The sequence below is a fragment of the Topomyia yanbarensis genome, chromosome 1, assembly GCF_030247195.1.
Source record: "Topomyia yanbarensis strain Yona2022 chromosome 1, ASM3024719v1, whole genome shotgun sequence".
Lineage (NCBI taxonomy): Eukaryota > Metazoa > Arthropoda > Insecta > Diptera > Culicidae > Topomyia > Topomyia yanbarensis.
Window position 1 is genome coordinate 119,112,159 of NC_080670.1, and position 23,985 is coordinate 119,136,143.

Here is a 23,985-nt window from a genome sequence, read left to right on the forward strand (position 1 = left end):
TCTGGGTCGTTGCCGATTGTTCTGGGTCGTATTCTCTTCTGTATTGTTCGTTATAAGGGTTTTTTTAAGGGGCGGCTTATAGGGCCTACTCCAACCACCTGTCTCGCCGGTGGGTCATCGTGCCAGGACTGCTTAAGGTCCCACCTGGATACCAGGACAGGTTTACACCTTCCGAAGAAGGGTAACCCCCCCTTCCCTTTCAGCATACGACCAAAGTTCCCACCGGGGTTGGTTACCCGATCTTCACTAAGGTTACTCGTATCCAAGGCGACGCCACGGGGAGGCCAGGGCTAGGAGTTACTGGGCAGGAGGCTAAGGACCGCAAGTGGGGTCTATTTTATGTCTTCAGGTACAAGAGGCTTACGCACTGCCCAGTCATTGACGACCAAGCTCTTTAGTGGATTCGATTTTAAGGGATATCGCGGTCTATGTGGCTAAAACTTGGGGTTTTAACTAATTTTGGGTAGCTGAATCCATTTCTGCTATCGGTTTTAATATTCCATATTTCATTTTTTCAACTACTTTTATTTAATCCCATTTGAATGCGTTGGTCGTTAAAGTGTTAATATAAACATTAAGCATAGTAGCCAATCTCATCGCATAGCAGAAATGGTTGACAAAACTAGTAAAAATCACTAATTTAATTAATTTGTAAGGAGATTTATGAACTACAGGGCGTCTCCATATGGGTATTTTCAAAAATATAGATATACCAACTTCGGCGCAAAAATGCGCAAGATGAGCCATATATATCTTGAAACTATACTAAATTTTTAGTCAGATTCATGATACCATCTCAAAAATTGGAAGACGTAAAAAGATAAATTACAGATATGATATGAAACTTTTTAATTGGAATTTTTTGATGCAGAACAAACGTAACTCAGTTTTGCACAAAAATCTCCCATCTATAGTTTAGCATATTCATTCTTCTTTTCGATGAACTTAAAATTGCTCCAATCGGCTGTGTAGTTCTTGAGATATCGTTATTTGAAACTCTAAGGTACTAAAAATTCTAATTAATTGAATTGAGCAGAAATCCTCGACATCACTTGCTTCAACGACATGTTAAAAATTCATTTTCATACGATTATAGTAAAATTTTGAGATACCTTTATTCAAACTGAGAGAAAAAAAAATAAATATTTACAAGAGAATAACAAGACATTGATTTTTGGGGTTTTGTCACTCGTCGTGCCACTGTGTGGTGGTGTAGCAATCCGCGTCATTTCTCCCGTGTTTAAGATGGTCATGTTGATATTGTCGCAAAGATCTTGGATTAATGTTGATCTATTATCATCATGAAGAGAGCCCCATACCGTACCGTGCGAGTTAAAGTCTCCCAGAACTTGCCGTGGTGCCGGTAAGGATTCCGTGATATTACAAAGCGTTCGGTGCCCTACCGAGGCTCTAGGAGGTTAATTCGGTTGAAAGAATAGCACTTTTTAATCCCCAAAAATACTCCAGAAGGGTTTTCTCGATCCAGACGAATTATACTAAAGTCGTGGAAGTTGAGATTTATACCGGAAGTTAACCAAGTTTCACATAATGCGAAAACATCATATTTTAAACTGTTTAGTAAAAGTTTGAAGGAATCGATTTTCGGGAGGATACTTCTGCAATTCCACTGTAGGACAGTGATCGAATCAGTGACCTCGTTTGATGACTTAGCCATCGAAGGATACGATCGCTGCAAGGAGGGGCCACTTAGCATGCAACTATTTCAAAAAGGTTTGCACCATAGGGAGAAAATGTATCAGAATGCTTTTAAGAGGATCAGTAATATTGAAAGCTGTGAAAATTAAGTCCACTATGTCAGAAAATTTCATTAGTCCGGTACTGGACTGATTATCTGTTTGAAAAAGGGGGCAGTTGGGGTTTTTAATGTCCCTGGAAGTGGTAAATACTCCTTGTTAGAATTAAAATTTCTCAGTCCTGGAGCAAATTGCTTCGGCTTTAGTGCATCACTTCCATTGGATTTATTGATTGTAGTTGGCGCACTCTGAGTGGACGACACCTTGGCACCCTTACGAGGCAATCTAGGGGAGGCTAGATTTCTCCTCTTCCTGGACTCCCCTGAGTTAACAAAAGATGTCCCCTCTTGTGGGTCGTCAGATTCTTGCTCAACGCCAGCCAAAAGAGCAAAGGAATTTTCGAAAGGGACAGATGGCGAAGCATTCTTAAGAATTTCTGCATAAGAGCGCTTCGAGCGTTCCTTAAGGGAGCGCTTAATTTTATCCCCGCGCTGTTTGTACATGATTTAAGATCATGCGGAAGGCCCCCGCAGTAAATACACTTTTCAGTTTCTCTACCGCAAGCATCATCCTCATGCTCTCCCTCGCATTTGCCGCACCTTTTCTTATTGCCACAATAGGTGGCTGTGCGGCCCAGCTGCTTGTAATTGCTGCAGTTCATTACCCGCGGTACAAACAGGTGAACAGGTAGACGAACCTTATCCAGGAGGACATAGTTCGGGAGGGAAGACCCGGAGAAAGTCACCCGAAGCGAATCTGAGGTGGATATCCTCAATACGTAATCTGAGCATGCTAGCATACTATTTCGAGCTGAATTATCCCCAAGGGGTGAGTCGCTTAGAACAATGTGCCATACACACTGTATCACTTACGGTAACAAGATATAAGATTACGATCCACAGTAATACACGATGATTTCACTCGTTACCACAATGTGTGGCACACTGGGGCACACTTCTGACAACTCAAAAACTGTCAACAAAGTGTAGTTAAATTATCATAGCAACCATTGCTTTTGTTTTACGGAACACCATGGCACATCGTGGCACATTGCGGCACAAGCTATCACGCTGTTTGTTTGTGAGCACAATTCTATTTGTGCTAAGAGACTCACCCCTTGATTATCCCCCAAAACAATATGTAATGAATAAACAAATATTGAAATTTCACTACACAATGTTTTGCCTTTCTCATATAAAGAAAGCCTATGCAATCACTGAAAAAATCGACTTTTCAACCTAGGCCCGGAAGGCTGAGTGTCATATACCATTCGATTCAGTTCGTCGAGATCGGCAAATGTCTGTGTGTGTATGTATGTGTGGGTGTGTCATTTAAACTCACACAATTTGCTCAGAGATGGCTGAACCGATTTTCACAAACTTAGTTTCATCTGAAAAGTATAAAGGTATGAAAGGTTCGCTCCCATAAGCTGCTATTGAATTTTTAGTTGATCCGACTTCCGGTTCCGGAGTTACGGGTTGAAGAGTGCGGTCACACAGCAAATTCCCATATAAACTGGTACAACCATGATGTCCAAATGACGTAAAACATGTTAAAATGGGTTCAACATTGCTCTAGTTTGCGGGTCTGGATCACTAATGATAAATCAAAGCTACTTTGACCACATTGGTCACCTATGACGGTTCATGATGCCTCCGGGGAACTCGCCAAGTTCCTAAGCTAATATCACACCTTTTACCCAGCGAATTCTCTACTGATTTTTACAAACGTGATTCCAAAGGAAAGATACTGCTGCCGAATTTGATTCGGTTCTGACTCTTGGTTCCGGAGTTACAGGTTGGTTAGGAAGGTTACACTGGAATTTCCCATATAAATCGGAACAATCGTAACACCGCGGAGGCTAAAAACTATTGAAATGGTCACCAAATTACTTCGATTCGCAAGTCTAGATCACTGATTGCCAATCAAACATTCTTTGGATATATTGTCCATTATCGACGATTCCAGAAGTCCCGGATTCCGGACATATTCCACAATTTAAGTCACATCGGTTCTTCGGTGATGACTGAACAGATGTTCTCAAACTAAGTCTCAAAAGAAAGACAACATTTGCGGTTTTATTGTTGGAGACGAACCACTGCGACCAGTATTTAGATCTCTTGTGGTATGCCCCTTCTTTAATCTAAGTGTACTATTTACTATGACATATCACTATTGATGAGTGATTGTCGTTATTGAGATACACACTCTTCCCAGTTAGGCACCTCACTTCGTACGAAGTTTATTACCTGCTTGGAATTTGCAGTCCAAATATCAAAAGGCTCCAATGTTCCTTTACCGAGGACTCTTAGTCTGCGTTGTATCAATGCACTGCCTTCGCAGAGCAGATGCTCTGTTGTTGCACTTTTAAATGCGCAGACGCAGCATGTATCGTTTGTAAGCTTACCATTTTTTAAGATGATATTTACTCGAACCGTGTCCGGTAAGTAGTCCTGCCATGATGCTTAGCTCTTTTTTGTTTAGTCTAAGCAACTCCAGGCTTTTTTTTCTCGTTGGGTGAGATAAATTTCTTTGATTGTCGTAGTCCAGGTGTGGTACTCCAATTGTTCTTTATAGCTGTGATTTCCCACTTTTTCAATTCCATTTTGAGGGCACTCGATGAGACTCCACAGAATGGTTCTGGGCCGATAAAATTAGTGGAAGTTCTCTTCTTGCTAGCTCATCGGCTTTTTCATTCCCTGCAACTCCACAATGCCCTGGAACCCAGCATAAATTAACATGGTTTTTCACTGCCAATTGTCGGAGTGCAAGAATACACTTCCATACTAGTTTTGAGCGACATATAGGAGCCCTTAATGCGTTGAGCGCAGCCTGACTCTCTGAGAAAATGCAGATATTTGCATACCGGGAATTTTCCTACAGACATACGTAAGTGCATTCTAGAATGCATATATTTCGGCTTGAAACACTGTCAGCCAGTATCCCATGGAGATACTAGTGTTTATTCCTGGTCCTGTAATACCAGATCCTGTCAAATGGTTCATTTTTGACCCATCTGTGAAGAAAATTACTGAGTCTGGGCGGAGACTAGGGCCACTTTGTTGACCGTTCGGGCTCCATAATTTTATAAGTAGTTTCAACGTTCGGCATCGCATGCAACCAGTCTTCATTTGCAATGACGAGGTTATTTATAGGAAAATCTTTCAGAACCGCAAGATGTTCTGCTAAATTTCCAGATAATAATTGTTTATGACGACTTATTTTCAATGCGCTTTTTTCCGCGTCAAGTTGTATCACCTGATGTAGCGGAAGGAGATGGAACATTGCATCTAATGCTTTTGATGGAGTACTTCGCATGGAACCGGTTATCGCTCCACAAGCAAGCCTTTGAAGTTTACCTAGTTTTTTATGAGTTGATGTCTCTTTTGTTTTAGGCCACCAAACTAGCGAGGCATATGTTATTCTTGGTTTGACTATTGTAGAGTATAACCAGTGAACCATACTTGAGATCCCATTTTTTACTAATTGTTCTACTGCACACCCAAAGAGCACTAGTTGCCTTGCTTATAACCTGCTCAATGTGCGCATTCCAGTTTACTTTTCTATCGAGTATCAATCCCAGATACTTTACCTCAGAGGACATTTCAATTACTGTTTCGTTGAGTGGTTAAGTGTTGCGTCACAACTCAGACCCCCCACCCTTGCCGTCACACCTCCCTCCTTCATCGCTCCTCTCCCTTTGAACCACTTTCACATCCGCATTTCCTTAATCTACCCCGTATACCGAAATAAGATGAAGGATTTCCGACGCATCCTCCACTCCCACTCTACTAAACTCCCACCATCTCCACTTCCAAACCAATTCCACAAACATTTCAAAATATAATCACATGAAGATAACATTGAACTCATGTTGATTAAGTTATTTAAATATTAGGGGAGCCCGGCGCTAGTTGGTGGTTGGGGTAAGTTGGTGGATTCCCTTTGTCTTCGTTTCTATTAGACATATAGCGCTGCCTCTCATTGTGTACCTCAAGTTATGTGAAATCCATTATCCAATGTGTTTTTGTTAAAAAACATTTTGTTTTGTAGAAGTTGTGGGCGATATTGTGTTTTCGAGCATACCAAGTAAATGTTATAAATTTTAAACAATTTGTGTTATTCAGGGAGATTTTAAATCTATTTTCCAATTGATAATATTTTTCGAGAGTGCGTAAAAAGAGCTTTCAGTATCCGTATAGATATTGAATCTATCCATGAATTATAGTTATTTTTAATTAGTTTTTTTTGCAAAATTGCGGTTTGGGTAATATGCCGGTGACGCACGCGGGGCAAGTTGGCGCCACTAATTACAGTGTAAATGTAGTCATCAAATATTTTTATTTTTGAAATTGACTCCAAAGTAAAACTTTGTGCATCTCGTCAATGCAAGGGATGTTTACTTCGGCCAATCGCCTGAATAATTTCAAAAATATGCTCTTGAATAGGAATGCGCGTCAAAGTAAATTGCCGGTATTGAGACTGAAATATATTGGCAATTGTCGGTTAATATACAATTTTATTGAAAAGGCATTCAGCACGAACCTTTGATGTAATTGAATCTTCATTTTCTGGCGTATTCACACATACCGGGAACTTAGCCCGGGGCTGGGGTAAATTGGCGGGTTTTCCGCGTCACACATTTTTGTCTATAAAAACAAAGACAATGCAATAAACACTTTGATAAAATTCAAGGTTGTTGGCAACAGCCACATATTCTATTTTGCAAGATCTATCTACATCAAAGCTGTAAAAAATGGAAACTGAAAAAACACCGCAAACTAGCCCCGGTCTCCCCTATACTTTTTTGTTTAAAGTGAGTCTGCGTCTACTTTCGTTGTAGTCGTGGGATACGTGCTAAGTGAAATATGAATGTAATAGACATTTCCACAATTCTATTGAACAAAACCAGCTAATGAATCATAATTTGGATAAATGAGAAAGACGCAATTGCACCACTAGGTGGATTAAAACAGCTTTTTAATAAAGATTGTTAATGAAAGAAGCCAAATTAGAATCTAATAGTAATTTCACTTTGGGATCATCCATAAATGACATAGCATTATATGGGGGAGGGGGGAGTTTTGTATTTTGTGATGATGTGTGACGACAGGGGGGTAGGGGGTCATGTCATGCTACGTAGCTTTTTTAAAGGGAAATAGAATAGAATTTTTAAAAAAAAAATACCGTGACAAGGGGGAGCAGAGTTACCGTCAAGCTACGTAATTACCAGGGGGTATAAAGAGGTTTGTGACGAAATGCTACGATGAGGGAGGGGGTGTTAAAAATCACTCAAAAAATGATACATCATTTATGGATCATCCCTTTTGGATTCGAGCCGCTTTAGGTTCACTCTATACATACTAAAGAGGCAGTTTCAATCGAAGCTACAGCAATTCCGATGTGAAAAAGAAATCAGCATGAATTGATACTCTCTTTTCTCCGTACAAGACTATTATAATTCAGCTAATTCTTCATATATCATATATCGATGTATATACTGCTGCTTTGACCCTCTTGTATATACTACAGGATTGTACTGCTGAATTATTCCAAAGCAAGAGGGCAATTTTTTATAACTATGTTGGAAATTTTCTTTGGATGCATAACGCAATTAACTTCAGGAAATTCAATTTATTCATCCTTAATATTATCACTATTGTCATAATACTAATGACTACTAATGGTTACGTAATTTATGAATGGTCTATGAGAGTTTTGTTGTGCGCGGGGCTGTTCATATACAACGTGAACCAAAAAACATTCGTTTGACCTTCTCTCCCCCTCCGTGGACAATGCCTGTATCCCTACACCCTCCACACAATGTCCACATGGACTTCCCCAATGTTTTGTGTCGAGTATTATCACACAAAGGGTTCAAAGGAAAATACGGATATTTACATTGTGTTGGACTATTTTGATACTTGCTGCCACCTGAAGAAAAGAATAAAAATTGTCCTTCTTAGATATTTATGAAAATTGCAAACGGTTTAAATTTGTATGTCATGTTTTTGCATTCATCATAATACTTCAACTGATTTTAAGATGACATTTGTCAGCAATGTGTTAGTTTATATAAATATACGACGTTGTACATACCAATGAATACTATGATGTCACTAGCACTTTAAGTGTTGCACATTGTTGGGATAATTTCAAGAACAAAATCAAACGCTTCTGCCAATGATGCAAATGTTGGAAATGAGGAAGATTACGAAATATAAGTATGAGTTCACGTGGACAATTTATATTCCGAGGACAAGCGTGAATTTTTTTATACTCCTTACCAATTCCTTAGCAACCCACGTGGTATATGTATGACCTTACCTATTTTCGCCGATGACGAAGATATTTCTTGTGATAAGGAATGAAGCTGATTGTCGTGAGTTACAGTGTCTCATTGATACATTTTACAATTGGTGTCAAAAAAACATGTTGATCCTTTGTGTTACGAAATGTTTTGTGATCAGTTTTCATCGTACAAGAGACATCCCTGCCCTTTTGCTCAGTAAGGGGAATGGGCACATTGTGCCAGGTTGGTCGAGGCACAATTCGATTGTAAGTCAGTGAATGATTGACGCGCAAAAGTGCCTGAGCCGATGGCAATCACTGTCAAGGATCAATCGAAGACTTTGAAATGGAAACATGTACCTCATTAAAAGCAGTTTAGTTTACATTGTCATAATTTGCCAACAGCTTCGGGTCAATAAACTATAATATAATATAATTAAAAATACTTAATATTCAAGTGTGTATGTATCACAAATTATGACTAACCATGTTCCTGTTTCATGTCCCTTGAACCATACTGAGTGGCCAAATTAACTTTATTTATAACACTCACCTTTTCCTTTCTCTATCGTTTTTGCTTTTTTTTCTTTGGAGAAGCGGACAAGTAATCGGATAAGGATTTATTAAGGCTTAATGAAGGCTTAAAGATGTTCAAAAACTCATGCATGGGATTATTTAGAGTGAACAAAAAGATGATGGTACTCAGTATACATCGCTGATCGAAGACCCGCAACCATATGCACACATAGTGTTGACACCTCAAGCAATATACGATCCCACAAAACTGAGAAACAAAATATGTACTGCTAGTGTCGCACAATTCAGCGCCCCCACCGGAAGGCTAAAAGAATCCACATTAACATTCCCATAAATAAGATCGCCATTAAAGATATCTTCGTCTAATCTATCTTTCATGTACGAGCGGAATAACCCATGAAATCGTGGGCACATAAGAAACTCACTAACAGAACGGAAAAAGGACTAACAAAGAAGAAAGAAATAACAAAGGGAAGCACCAACTGACCCAGGACAGACGGAGAACGCCGACATAACCGGGGATTAAGGTAACATCAAATGTCCTAATCCACTCGTACTTTACAGAGAAAGAAGGTGAAATCTAAAATGGAATCTATACTCTCAAAAGAACAAGGAATGATAAAGTGGAAAGTGGAAAAATAGGCGGTAAATACTAGCGTCAAGGTAAATTTTGAAAACGGAAAGGTAAGAATGCATAACCAATGATAATAATAATAATGTTATCAAATAGAACCAAATGATATTTTTCATATTGAAAAAAGGTGTTTAAATGGCGCCCATGCGCTAATCCGTCCTAGTTTAAAATTTGGGTTGAGGGGGCACGCATTTTTGGCCTAGGGCAGAAATGCCGATTAGACCGGATCTACACCAAAAATGTACTATAAGGAAACTATACGGAAAGTTTTCATCGTACAAGACATGCTTAATTTTAACTACAACATTGCCGGAACTCAGCTGCAACGCGTTGACCACGTAAAAGATCTAGGTGTTATTCTCGATGAAAGGCTAACTTATACCAATCACCTGTCAGCGACTATCGACAAAGCAAATCGACTTCTAGGTTTTATGTTCAAAATTTCTAGCGAATTCCGGGATCCTCTGTGTTTCAAAGCTTTATATTGCTCACTGGTGCGCTCGCAGTTGGAATTTGCAATCATCGTCTGGTGCCATTATTATGCAACGTGGAGTGAAAGGATTGAAGCTGTCCAGCGCAAATTTATACGATGTGCTTTACGTCAATTGCTTTGGAATGATCCGTTGAACTTGCCACCATATGAGAACCGTTGCAGACTGTTAGGACTACATACTTTGCATGAGCGTAGACATACTTCGCAGGCCATTTTCATATCAAAGCTTCTGTTGGCTGAGTATGATGTTCCCGATCTCCTTGGACAAATCAACCTCTACGCTCCAACCCGTGTTCTTCGCCCTCGGACATCACTACACATCGAAATGTGAAACACCAACTACGCTGCTAATAGTCCGATTTTAGCGATGGTTGGTCGCTTCAACGAGCTTGCCGAGCACTTTGACCTCAATTATAATTCATCAAAATTTCGTCACCGTTTGCTGTAACATTAGGTTAATTATGTTTAGTTTAGTTCATTAATACAAATACAAGCACTTTCTATCTCCAACACAGCCGATATCGTCGTCTCGCTGGAGCAGCACGTATTGTCACATTGGTGGACTCGCTGACGCTATTTTTGTCAACTGATCCCTTGGTTAGCACTATCTGACAATCCAGGTGTGAGTTCTACTTTCAAAACGGTAGAATATAGAGGGAAGCAAGTCACCGTAGTCGCCCAAAATGCAAAAAAAGCTTTACATGTTCCTTTAAAGTGTACGCTGTACCGATGATCTAGGTATAGACCAATATCGTTCACCTTGCCGCGAACAGTCAATCTATTACGATGTGTATTAATGTATGTTAAGTGAATTCTGTGGAAGTAAATATAATGATATTGTTAACGCCACAAACATGCTAAAATATTTAACAGTTACATATACCTCAGAATAACTTTTAGGTACTTGGAACTCGTACTCTCTATGTCGAAGATCTAAAATATTGAGACAATGTTTAAAATTCAATTTAAAAACAATTTTCCAATAAAATTACTTTGTGTGTACTCCGAGTGAGTCACCAATGTGCAGGATAACTCGCGATGCTTCGACCAGGCCAGATGATTTACGATGGGTAATGCTCCTGATTATTCACTCCAGCATTAACTTCGTCCTTCGCATGAACTCCGTCCTAGATCACCGATGCCATTAGTGATACCGGGAAACATTTGAGGCGTCTGATCTTAGTCGACGTCCGAATTCGTTGAACTGTAAATTAGAATTGAAAAAAAACTTATTGAACTGTATGTCGGTAAAGAGTTAATTATATCATTTATATTAAATGAAAAAGATTACTTACCTGCTCGGTATAGTGATGACTATAACACTCTAGTGATAACGGCTGTATTCCACCGATTACATAATATTGTTTACAAGCACAATTTTTCCTCTTCACTTTATATGAGAATGAGACAAAACATTATAAAGTTACTATCAGATGAGGCAAAACGATACATAGTAACTAAACAATATATACCCAGTAAGTTTAGCCGGAATACTGGTTGCTAATTAGAATCGTTTGTATCACTGGAGCCGGAATACTTAATAGAACGAGCTAGAGTTCCGGCTAAACTTTACTGGGTATATATCGGTTATTTTAATATGAGGGACACCATTGCATATTCCCAGTAAAATTCAGCCGGAAATGAGCAGGGATTCCAGCTGGTTCCATTTAGTATTCCAATTCCTGCGATACAACCGATTCTAGTTAGAATCGGTTGTGTCACTGGAGGCGGAATACTCACTGCAACAAGCCGGAATTCCGGCTGAACTTTAATGGGTAGATTATCGCTTATGTTCATTTTGTTGTATCATTCGTCTACTCACTGATCATATGTGCACCAAAGTATCCAAAAGAAAACACGGTTATCTCCTCGGAGCTCCTTGAAGCAATCTACATTCAAAGAAATTGTTAACAACTCGCACAACTAGACTACTCTGCACTCGATAAGAAAACAGGGTTTTTCTTGCCGAAATTTCAATTACGTTAATATTTTTTCACCAAATTGCAGGTACCACTATAACAACATTATTGCAAGAAAGACTTACGAATGGGAAATCTATAACTTATAACCTGTTTTTGTTCATAACTATTTTAAATTTAGCAAATTAGAGAAATTCAATATCAATCATTAATATTAAGAGAAACAACAGTCAAAACAATGTTGACATCTCAATGTGGATGTTGTGGAAAGAAATGTCATATTTTTGTAGATTGGAAGATTTTCTTCGAGTTTAGCACAACCCTGATCACGGAACGGAATAAATTTCATTCCGTTTTAGTGTTGCTGTGGCAACAGAGAAACAGGTTCCGTGATTTTCAATTTCTGTATTTCGGTACGGGAAAATTAAAATCTCCTGCAAGAATCATTATCGTTACAAAATGGAAAATTCAATCTGTTTAAACTCACGTTTTGTAGGTTTCAGCTTCTCTAGAACCGGCGAGCGAGCCTACTTGAATTTAACCTCACTTATGTGTAACCCTAAATATAAAGGTTTTAATTGTACATATTCTCCAAATTTAAATAGTTTATAATTTACCTCTAGCTAGTTATAGGATAATTCAATTTAATTTAATTTAACTAGGTAGACTAACAAATTAATTCAATTAATAAGAATCCGAAAGTGCAGCGTGTGAGCTTCAAACAATGTTCCACTATGTCCCAAATGCTAATGTGGTTTCCTTCCAACTGACAGTGTGCCTTCCGCTACGAGCCGTTGTCCGTTCACGGACCAAGGTGCTGAACAGCGAGGTGCGCTGCGCACGAGGGGCTTGCTCAACAGTTTTAGAGAGAGATAAAAATAGGAAAAAAGAGCAGCCGTAAAAAAGATGCAAGAAAACAGAATTCCGTTTTTGAGCTTATCTGCAGCCTTACACTAACACCTTTGGGCAGATCCTATCCTAGGGATTGACGTAAACGACGGTTACAAACAATGTACTGGTCCATCAAACCTAAGACCATCAAACTCATTTTATTATGTTTGTCAAACAATATGATGCGTAACGTTCGGTAACGCATAATAGAAAAATGTTTTCCCTGCTCTAGGTTTTGAAATTGAAACAAGAATATGTCCCGTTTTTGTTAGTATCCCGAAATTGATTATTAAATTGCACCATGGGGCTGACAAAGACGGGTTGTCGCTGTATCAAAATTAATCTATTTGTTTTCTCGTGTTTTTATAGGTCTTAGGTCTGGTAAAATAGGAGAGCAATGTGAAGCGATTATTAGATTTCCCAAGTTGTTTGAAAAGTACCCCTTTCCAGTTTTGATAAATTCTTCTTTTCTCAAGTTGTCCGAGTTTTTTCGTATTGGGTAATAATTATCACTTCACAGTTTCTTGACAACAAATAATACGACTCAATCTATTTGCAGCTCAAACCTATCTAGACTATGGATATTACGTGTATGCCAACAATGTGAGAAGCATTTGGAGAAGATTCTCAATGTAGAAGAGTTTGTTAAGCGAATATTTATGGTTATTCATTCGAACGATCCGGTGGCTCGGGCCCTAACATTAAGGTATGTAGATAGTACGATATCGCGTCCATAAACAGGGTGATGAGCTTCTTTTCTATTATAACCTTGCCCATTTCAAATTGTTGGTTAGAACAGCGGCATCTTTTTTTTAATTCGTTTATTTGACACGGCTCAATGCGTTAGCTTAAAGGAGCCATGGGTCTTTTATATATTTACGATATGCAAAAAATAAAAAATACAATACATTTTATTTTGAGCCTGTAGGATCCCGTGCGCGCAACTTGCTATTACGAGTGGAAATCTTTTTTCGCGTCGGGAAGATGTTCCTTCTTTCGTCAACTTCAGGGTTATACACGTCTCTCTCGTTGTCGTTTACGCCCGTATCATCATCTTGATAACTGCCTTGATACTCGCGATCAGATGTTCTTCCTGGCTTTTTGCCCTTGGTCACGAATGTGAACACTCCATCCTTGGTGGTAGCTTCTTCACTGGTGGTATTAGTTGTTACGTTTGAATTACTTAACGCAGCGTTTGCAATCGTCATTATTGCCCTAACTGCAGCCACAATTTTGGCAACCGATTGTGGTTCAGGTACAGATATTGGGGCTTGGGTGTTGGCATTTTTTTCTGCAACTGAGCTTTCCTTAGCAGTTTCTGGGCAGGGTTGTCCGTAGTGCGCCGTTTGTTTACAGAATTGGCACGTTTTAGTTTGTCCTTGATATGTTACTATGTTTTAATTGCCGCAAGGTTCTACTGTATCGATTTGGCTATTTTCGGCAAATTTGAGACTAAGAGAAACGAAAGCAATGAAATTGAAAGACGGATAGCTATTCTAGAGCGAATCAGTTATAAACTTAGAACGGAAAACTAGAACTAGGCAGGCTCATATGGGCATGATCGAAAGGAAATGTGAAGAATTTTTTGCCTTCTGCAGAGTAGGAGTTGGGCGTTTCACCCAAGTCTACCGCATGGTCTATGGTAGAACATAACACATCATCATGTTTTACCGCCGACGCCGGCCTGAGCCTGCCTAGTTCTAGTTTTCCGTTCTAAGTTTATAACTGATTCGCTCTAAAATACCTATCCGTCTTTCGATTTCATTGCTTTCGTTTCTCTTAGTCTCAAATTTGCCGAAAATAGCCAACAAAATCGATACAGTTGTCCTTGATATGTACAAAGAGTTCGCTGTGTAATGGTATCACCCCCTTCTTTTTTGTACTGCAGGGTAAGGTAAGAGGGAATGGGTTGGTCTACCCGCATTCTCACCACAAAGACACCATTTGAAATACCTGGGAAGTAGTTTCTCCATGTGTCTTCCGTAATAGATTCCACTGCTCCGAAATACGTAATTTAACTTCTATATTTCCATTATCCATGTATATAGGGATCTTGATTTCAGCGTTGTCACAAACAAGCGCGTGTTTTAAGTTGTTCTGCGAAATGAATCTTTTCGCCTGGGCGAATTTGTTGAAGGTTATCAGCACCGTATGCCTGACGTGCTCAAGCTGTATGGAGGTGACTTCCGAAAACCGAAGCTGCATTTTCACCTTCAGCAGATGTTCCACACAGGCCCGACGAGAGGGGGGGTCAGGGGGGGCAACTACCCTGGGGCCCGGGTCTATTTTGGGGGCCCGCATTTTTAACTGAATTAAATTTATTTTAATTTAATTGATGAAGTTTATTGTTTCTGTCGACACTGCAAATATATTACAATCAACTACTTCAACTTTAGCGGCATTAATTGGGTTCGCAATAATACATCATTTCTGTACCCAGACTCATCACACTCATCAACTAACACGTGTATCACTCAGCTACTCGACGGTTACAGCACCGCGGGGCTAGTTCAACTATGTGACGTCACTAATGACAACAACTGTATTTTTGATCTTTGCTTTGGAAGCCAGGAGCTATCCGATCACTTTGCCGTTTGTCGTGCTCCAGCTCCTCTCGTTAAACTATGCCAACACCACCCTGCTCTTCATTGTTTTCTCCGAAAATGTGTACCTTGTACGTTCGAAGATACCGCTGAGAAGCTGACATATGCCTATCGCAAGACAGATTTTCGAGGAATGCACCTTTTCTTGTCTCGTATCAATTGGAATGAAATCTTGCCACAATCTGATTCAAACGCAGCGGCTGAAATTGTTTCGAACGTACTGATTTATGCTATCGACCAGTTTACTCCTAAAAAACTCAATCATGGCTGTGAATATCCTCCATGGTCGAATCGTACACTAAAAAAGTTTAAATTGGCCAAAAGGTCAGCTCTAAAAAAGTTTTCGAAATACCGATATGCTAAAGAATCAGAATCTTCTTAAATCATTGTTACAAGAGACTTAATAAGTCTCTCTTCAATTCCTACCTTCATCGCATTCAGAGCCACCTTCGTAACAATCCAAAAAAGTTTTGGAATTACGTTAATGAACAGAGGCGTGAGTCAGGTTTACCCACTTCTATGTCGCTGGGTGATTTAGAAGCGACTTCATTGCCGGACATCTGTGAGTTATTTCGCCAACAATTCAGCTGTGTTTTTACCAATGATACTCTTAATAATCAACAAGTCTCCGCAGCAGCCGACAACATTCCCCGTAGGACTAGTATTGGACCTAATTTCACGATATCTTCCGATATTGTACAAAAAGCTTGCATAAAACTCAAGTGTTCCAACACTCCTGGACCTGACGGAATCCCATCATCTATCATTAAAAAATGCTCGTCGTCGCTTTGCCTACCTCTGTCCGTCGTTTTCAATATATCGTTAAGTTCCGGAGTGTTTCCTACCATCTGGAAATCATCTTACGTTTTTCCGGTTTATAAAAAAGGATCCAAAAGCGAAGTTCCCAATCACCGAGGAATCGCATCTTTATGTGCACTATCGAAATTATTGGAGCTCATCGTTCTCGAGTTTTTGACACATTGTTGTTCTAGATACATATCAGAAACTCAACACGGTTTCATTCCCAGGCGATCTACTTGCACTAATTTAGTAGCCTACACCTCATTTATCGCTCGCTCGCTACAGGATCGATTGCAGGCTGATGCAATATACACCGATCTGTCGGCCGCCTTCAATAAAATCAACCAATGGCTTCGATCTTACTTGTCAGGCCGTAAAATGTCTGTTAAAATCGGGAATCATTTATCCTCATCCTTCGACGTAACGTCCGGCGTACCTCAAGGCAGCCATATCGGTCCTTATATTTTCCTTCTATACATAAACGATCTGGATTCATTGATTAAGTGCTTCAAGGTGTCTTATGCCGATGATTATAAGTTATTCCATATAGTTAAAAGTTACTCTGATGCTTTGTTTTTGCAATCTCAGTTAGACATTTTCGCTAATTGGTGCATGACTAACAGGATGGTTTTGAATGCCTCGAAGTGTTCTGTGATTACGTTTGCACGAAAACGCTCCATCGTAACATTCGACTACACTATCTTGCAAAACAAATTAAAAAGAGAAACTACAGTGAAAGATTTAGTGGTTCTTGTGGATTCAAAGCTTACATTTAAGGATCACATTGCTTTTATCTCGTCTAAGGCTTCGCGTAATCTAGGAGTTATTTTTAGGGTTACTAAGCATTTCACTAACGTACAGTGCTTAAAATCGTTGTACTGCTCGCTCGTCCGTTCCACACTGGAATACGCCGCCGTTGTTTGGGCTCCTTTCTAGAAGAACAGCATTCAACGCATCGAGAGTATTGAGCGTAAATTTGTGCGTTTTGCGCTGCGCCACCTGCCTTGGAGCGATCCCTACAATCTGCCCAGATACGAAGATCGTTGCAACCTCATTGGTCTTGAAACACTATCTTTGCGCCGCAATGTGACCAAAGCGTCTTTTGTCTCTGATCTGTTATTGTCTCGCATTGACTGCCCTGATTTACTCCGTCTTCTCAACATTGATATTCGCCTCCGAAACCTTCGTTCCTACTCTTTTGTCCGTCTTCCAGTGTCTCGTACTAATTATGGCAAAAATGAACCCGTCAGTAGCATGTGTAGAGTGTTCAATCAATGTTACAATGTCTTTGACTTCAATTTGTCTCGCACTTCTTTAAAAAAATTGTTTTCGCGCACCCTTTCCCAAACCTGATAGTGTTAGCCAATTATTTATGTTAATGTTAATACTTTACCTATGTAAGATAGAGTTTAAGAAGTGTTTATTTTAAGCAGTGTTTAGTGTTAGTCATTGTATCATTTGGTTTGTTTGTTAAATGTTGATACCTAAAAGATAGAGGTTTTGTGCCTACGGGAGAAGGAGCTTTTGAAAATCCACTCCCGCGGGTTTTTCCCTCTCAATAATAATAACTACGTTCCAATCGTTCCGGTTTTCTGAAGTACGTGAACGTAACCCAATTAGATTCATTCAACAGTGCAATAGAACCATTCTGGTTTCATTTATCGCAAGTGTTTGTCAAAGTGTACAGTATGAAGTTGTTTACAATTTATCATATACTTAGCTAATGTTACTAATAAAAGTTGGATATTTTCGGAATGGGGTTGACGAGTAGATGACGAAAATCAATGAATGAAGCCACTTTGAAAACCAAGATGGCGAATTCCAGTTAAGACATCTCTATAACCTAAAATATTGACATTTTCGAAAAAAGATAATCATAGAATAGATATAGGTATATTGATTTGTGATGCGGATGATATGATTATAGAAACCTTCTCTGAACCAGAAGACGCTATATTGGCCTTCAAAAGGGCATCGCTCATCTACTCGGCAAACCCGCTTAAAAATACCCTCATAGTTTATACAGATATTGTTTGAAATAGCTCCAAGGTACCATTTCTATCATCTACTCATTAAGCCCGTTTCAAAAATTCCCAAATTGTTAGGGTTATCGAGATTATTGTTCAATCTGAAGTCTCCATTCTGGATTTCAAAAAGGTGCCAAATATCCATTTTCATCATGTACTTGTTAAGCCCGTTCCGGAAATACCCATATTGTTAGGGTTATCGATAATGTTGCTCAACCAACGAATTTTGATAAGAATGTGAAGCGAATTTTTTACGATCTAAATCCCAAAAAACGAACTAATTCAATTTACGAACCCTTGGCTTGGTCCGTAAATAGAGGTTCCAGTGTACACATTTGATGCAGAAAAATGTGGGAATTGAACTAGATACTTATTCTACCTATTAGTATTCACCAAAAGTTGAAACTCTTTCTCTCACAACTCTCTGTCTCAGTCTTTCTAACAGCAGACTTCGCTGTTGGATCCCATTCATCGCATTCGGAATGTTTTCTCTCTGAATGTTGGCGCAAATGTAACAACTGATTCCAAAACCGATTTTACCATGTTCAGAAACCAATAAAGAAAATTCGTTCAGGTCATAGTGACAACTGCAATAGCTGCATCCAGTGCCTCAAAATCATCAACATGTACCAACAATAAGAAACAAGGCAGCATCGGTGGTGCGAAATTTTACATTCAGTTGCCTATTTCTGATGAATTTGCTGAATTCAATATTCAGTTTCAATGCTTCCCTCATTCATTCACTTCCAAACTGACTGAAATTTTATGCAGAATCGAATGGTTGAGTGCAGAGGAAATATAAATTCATTCACAAACCAAAGCATTCATTTGTTATTATGTGGACAGTTTGAAGGCAGAAGTTCTTTTACATTTTCGAGCATAACTGAACTGCATAATCTATATCTGGTGCACTTTTGCTTGATGATCTCAGAGCGGACGGACGAGGAAAACAAACAAACCTTCGATTCATCGCGGCGGGCATAAATAGAATTTTATTTCTCTTTCAAGCTCACGAAGGGTGGTCAATTTTTCTAAGCTCGGATTCTGAGCAGCATTAACGATGGTAGCATTAACGTGCGTCAAGGGAGCATGAACGATGGCGATATGGACTGTATGGCAATGTCGCAAAAAAGGTTTCCAATTGCAATGGCAAATCGGACGCAAGTCATTCTAATGGCCAGCCACAAACAAATATTCCTTTATTATTTTTATTTTTTCATCTATTACTTATTTAAAATACTGACGACTCTGGTAAGCTAACGCATTGAATCGTATCAAATAAACAATTTTCATAAAAAATAATTTAATTGAAACGGTTGCATTTGTATAGTTCCTCTAATCGATGTTGAAATAAGAAGTCATATATGGTACGGCCCGTCAGTACTTCGAACCCCGGGGCCCGGCGCGGCTCTCGACGGCCCTGGTTCCACATCACGAAACTTGGTCTTATGCGAATAGACCTGAAGTCAATGGCCACTGTGTTAGGCCGAATAATCACGTTTTGTTGATGAGACTCAGTCATCATGATAGGTCTGTTACGTATCGCTTTCGTAACGTTTAGTTGTGGTGGTGGGGCCACACTGTACTCACCAGCTATTGGTCGTTTCACTACGGTCTCCTGGAGAAATTCACACTGGGCGGACTATTCTTCCCACACTATGGTCACTGAGCGAATCGTAATTAATTTTCGGCGGAAACAAGTGCCTAAAGGAATACACTGTGAACAAAATGGACGACACAACTTGTATATAGAGACCTTACATTTTTAATTTATTACTAATTATTCTTTTGAAAAAGAAACAGAAAATATTTTTTTGAATTTTTACTTGCGCACTTTTATTCACCAAAACCTTCTCCTGATGATACCGTTGCGGCCGTGATGATCGTTGGTCGACTTTCTTCAGGCTGGATGCGGGATGGGCTTCGATGGTGGTGCAGGAACAGACGGACGATGGCGACGGGGGACTCCAGATGAAGCAGCAACTCCGCCTATTCGTAGCGGAGGCCTGCGTTTAACTACGGAGCCCGGGGAGTGGTATAATGCGCACTGCTAAAACACGAGTGTATAACACTAAGTCGAGTGGGATTTACAAGGTTTTCGGTCTAGTAGAGCCTACCCTCCGGTAACTTGGGTACTGGCATCTACAATGGCGTAAATGACTTGCCAATCACAGACCGTTCTTGCACTCGCGCCGTACTAGTACGTTCACTACACGGAAACCGGATAGAACCTTAACGTTCGTGTGGTGGTTCTGAACGACGAAAACAAGATCACTTAATGTCGGTGACAATCGCTGCTGCTGGTCTTCACTCCTCCGGGCCGATGAACTATTAGAGCCCGCATTAAGATTTCGCGGTGCATTTTATCATTGCCTTGTCCACTTTCCAACACATACCCTCCCCGCCTCCTCGCATCCTGCCACCCCGCATTTGATGACGGTGATGATGCGATGACAGAATGATGATGGTTGACGTTTACAAACATTTTATCGATTTTGGTTGGTGTCACGAAATATGCTCAAATTTTAGTACAATGTATTGACATGCTAAACGTGCGGTACTTGTTTCCTTGATTTTTGCCTTTCTCATATAGAAAGGTTATGCAATCACTCTGAAAAACGTCAACCTAATCCCGGCCCGGAGGGCCGAGTGTCATATCCCATTCGACTCAGTTCATCGAGATCGGAAAAAGTCTGTATGTGTGTATGTGTGTATGTGTGTATGTATGTGTGTGTGTATGTGTGTGTGTATTATGTGCGTATGTGTCAAATAATGTCACTCATTTTTCTCAGAGATGGCTGGACCGATTTGCCCAAACTTAGTCTCAAATGAAAGGTGCAACCTTCCCATCGGCTGCTATTGAATTTTGGATCGATCGGAATTCTGGTTCCGGAATTACGGGTTTCAGAGTGCGGCAACACAGAAATTTCTCATATAAACTATAGGAAAATTAAAAATAGAATTTTTATTTTTGATGCCAAATGTGTTCAAGGTGCATGAAACGTCGAGATTTGATGCAAACTCGAAAAAAAATTCGACGACGATTCACTTTTTTGGATTTTGGCACATTTTTGCCTTTCTCATATAGAAAGGTTATGCAATCACTCTGAAAAACGTCAACCTAATCCCGGCCCGGAGGGCCGAGTGTCATATCCCATTCGACTCAGTTCGCTGAGATCGGAAAAAGTCTGTATGTGTGTGTGTATGTATGTGTGTGTATGTGTGTGTGTGTATGTATGTGCGTATGTGTCAAATAACGTCACTCATTTTTCTCAGAGATGGCTGGACCGATTTACCCAAACTTAGTCTCAAATGAAAGGTGCAACCTTCCCATCGGCTGCTATTGAATTTTAGATCGATCGGAATTCTGGTTCCGGAATTACAGGTTTCAGAGTGCGGCCACACCGAAATTTTCTCATATAAACTATAGGAAAAATTAAAAATAGAATTTTTATCTTTGATGCTAAATGTGTTCAAGCTGCATGAAACGTCGAGATTTGATGCAAACTCGAAAAAAAATTTGACGACGATTCACTTTTTTGGATTTTGGCACATTTTTGCCTTTCTCATATAGAAAGGTTATGCAATCACTCTGAAAAACGTCAACCTAATCCCGGCAAAAAAAAATTTTCGACTCGCATAAGGTTTCTGGATTTTAACAGGGGCGTAGTTGATGGTTTACGGAGAGGGGTTACACCCCCTCCCCTCTACTGTTCACTCCCCTCCTTTAAAAATCTCCTTAAATCAGCCCTCAGACCACCACCCCATCCAGCCCTCATACCCCACCCTTTCAACCCCATCATCTTTAAACCACATATATCATCATTATATCACAAAGCATACCAATTTAAGCTGGGGAGTCGTTCGTTCATGGGACTTTCGTCCTCCTCCTGAGTTAGCAAGCAGATATCATTGATCTAATGCTGATTAGGCTAATGGAGTATGATATTTTTTTGTTTCAAGTGTTTCACCGTCGACACGTAGTTCATCAAGTTCGTGGCTGGCATGCCATTGTGTATAAGTGCAAAGTGTACTAAGAATGTAATGGACATTTCCACAATTATGTTGAACATAAAAAGCCTCCGTGCCATAGTTTAGAGAAATGAGAAAGGCACAATTGCACCGCTAGGTGGATTAAAACAGGTTTTTTTTATAATGAACAATTATAACGAATATAATAACAAAATGAATAATAAATAAACAAGCAAAATAAATAACAAATATGAATAAATAAATAAATAAATAAATAAATAAGCGCATATATAAATAAATAAATAAGCACATAAATATATAAATAAATAAATAAGTAAATAAATCTCTGAGCAAATAAATAACGAAACCTACATTTGACATCAACCTGGGCTATTAAGCAGAACTTAAACGCGACTCAAACATGCAAGCACGGAGTAGTAATAGTTTGACGTTTAAATTCTACTTAGACATTTACGAACAATAATTTCAAGGTATAAACAAAGGACAGGCGTCGTCAAATACACGAGATAGACCATACACTGTTATTTATTTATACAACAAAAAATAACAATATTAACAAATATATACAAGCTGGGCTCAGTGACCAAAGCGACGATATGTGACCTAAGAAATCACAGGTCACAATTTTCCCCGACTCGGGTAAAAAAACCCAAATGGTTTTTTTTCGAATGAATGCCGACTTCTAACGCGACTACTTCTTCCCGAGTGCCAGTTTTAATTTCGTGGAATGATTTTTCCAAAGGCTAGAGGAATCTGTCCTACGAAATTACGTGACTCTGAGGAAGTGAGCCTGCCCGTTTTTAGTCTCGCACACTCACCGATTTAGCTGTCACAATCAGATACGATTCAATCCATCCATCAATCCCAAAACATGTGTGAAAGTTTCACTGTCGAAATTGCCTATAATTCGTCAGAATAAAAGCCGTTGCTGCATTTGCTGAGTAGAATTATTGATCGGATACGCTTCAAATGGCGGAAAATTACCAGAAAGAAATCAGACGGAATTTGACATTTCTTTCTGCTACCATTACCGTCACAAGGGCTATCCTTGGACGAAACATCTAAAACTACCGCTTACATACCGCACACACTCACTCAGAATTCAATTTGCTAGCCTTTCATTCCTCTTCATTTACACTAAACACTAACTTTTAATTATGCTAGGGGCCCCTAAATTTAAATTTGTGCTTTTCCGGACTCTTTTTCAAGAGTCGGAAAGACTATTACTTTTGTGAAATGGTTAACTCGTTGCGAACTTCTTTTACTCTCTCGAAGTTACGCAGAATTAACCCATTCACGCTTAGAGTGTAAAGTCGACTTAAAACTGACGGCGGGCAAACGTAACCCCGTCGTAACTCAGTACAACCCTGTCGTCAGGTTGTCTATTATCCGATCTGTCACAGCTATACTCATACTCAGCTGGCTAATGCTGATTGTTTATGTTTGAAAAATAGAATGATTCGGGATATTTTCGGTAAGTATCTTTACTGCTAATTATGTTGTTTTGTTTTTATTTTAGATTTACTGTTGGATTTGGAGGTCGCTGAAGATCGCTGAAGGATGGATTATGAGAGGATTAATTGTGATTCAACTGGTGTGCATTAATTTTTTTATGTTTTTTTTTGTAGTGAGAATTGTGAATAAAGTGTAATCGATGGTGTTTTTTTTTATAATGCGCTCCGCGGTGGTGCGGAGAACTAGCTAACCGGGTTTCAAATGCACAGCTGGCCAAATACCCAAACTTTTGCCGTTCAAATCCTCCAGCTCATAGGAGGACGATCCGATTTTCGCCTTGACACGACACGGAAGGAATTGTCGGCCGTATTTGGCATTATAATTCTGTGCTGCGCTAGACGGTTTCATGTTTCTGCGGTATATCAGCTGTCCCTCTACGAAAGCTTGGGCAAACTTGCGGTGCCGTAAATTATAGCGATGTTGGGAAGCGTTGTGAGCTTTCGCCAGATTTTTGCGGACAAGGTTGTAGATTTGCTCGAACATTTTCGATCGTCGTTCTTCCATCTCTTCCGAAGTCAGCTTTACAT

General features: G+C 39.6%; 1 protein-coding gene and 1 long non-coding RNA gene across 2 annotated transcripts in view; one reads left to right on the forward strand and one right to left on the reverse strand.

Annotated features, from left to right (window-relative positions):
* Positions 1–23,985, forward strand: part of LOC131682388 (integrator complex subunit 7) — a 1,467,711-nt gene that overhangs the window by 226,455 nt on the left and 1,217,271 nt on the right. Inside the window, exons 3-4 of the mRNA XM_058963863.1 lie at positions 12,889–13,018; positions 13,079–13,225. Of these exons, the coding sequence (XP_058819846.1) occupies positions 12,889–13,018; positions 13,079–13,225 (277 nt within the window). The remainder of the gene's footprint in view (positions 1–12,888; positions 13,019–13,078; positions 13,226–23,985) is intronic.
* LOC131682615 (uncharacterized) lies at positions 11,968–12,287 on the reverse strand. Its single transcript, XR_009304111.1, has 3 exons — positions 12,246–12,287; positions 12,116–12,187; positions 11,968–12,062 (listed from the first exon to the last, which is right to left on the reverse strand). It is a non-coding gene; the product is annotated as an uncharacterized LOC131682615 (long non-coding RNA).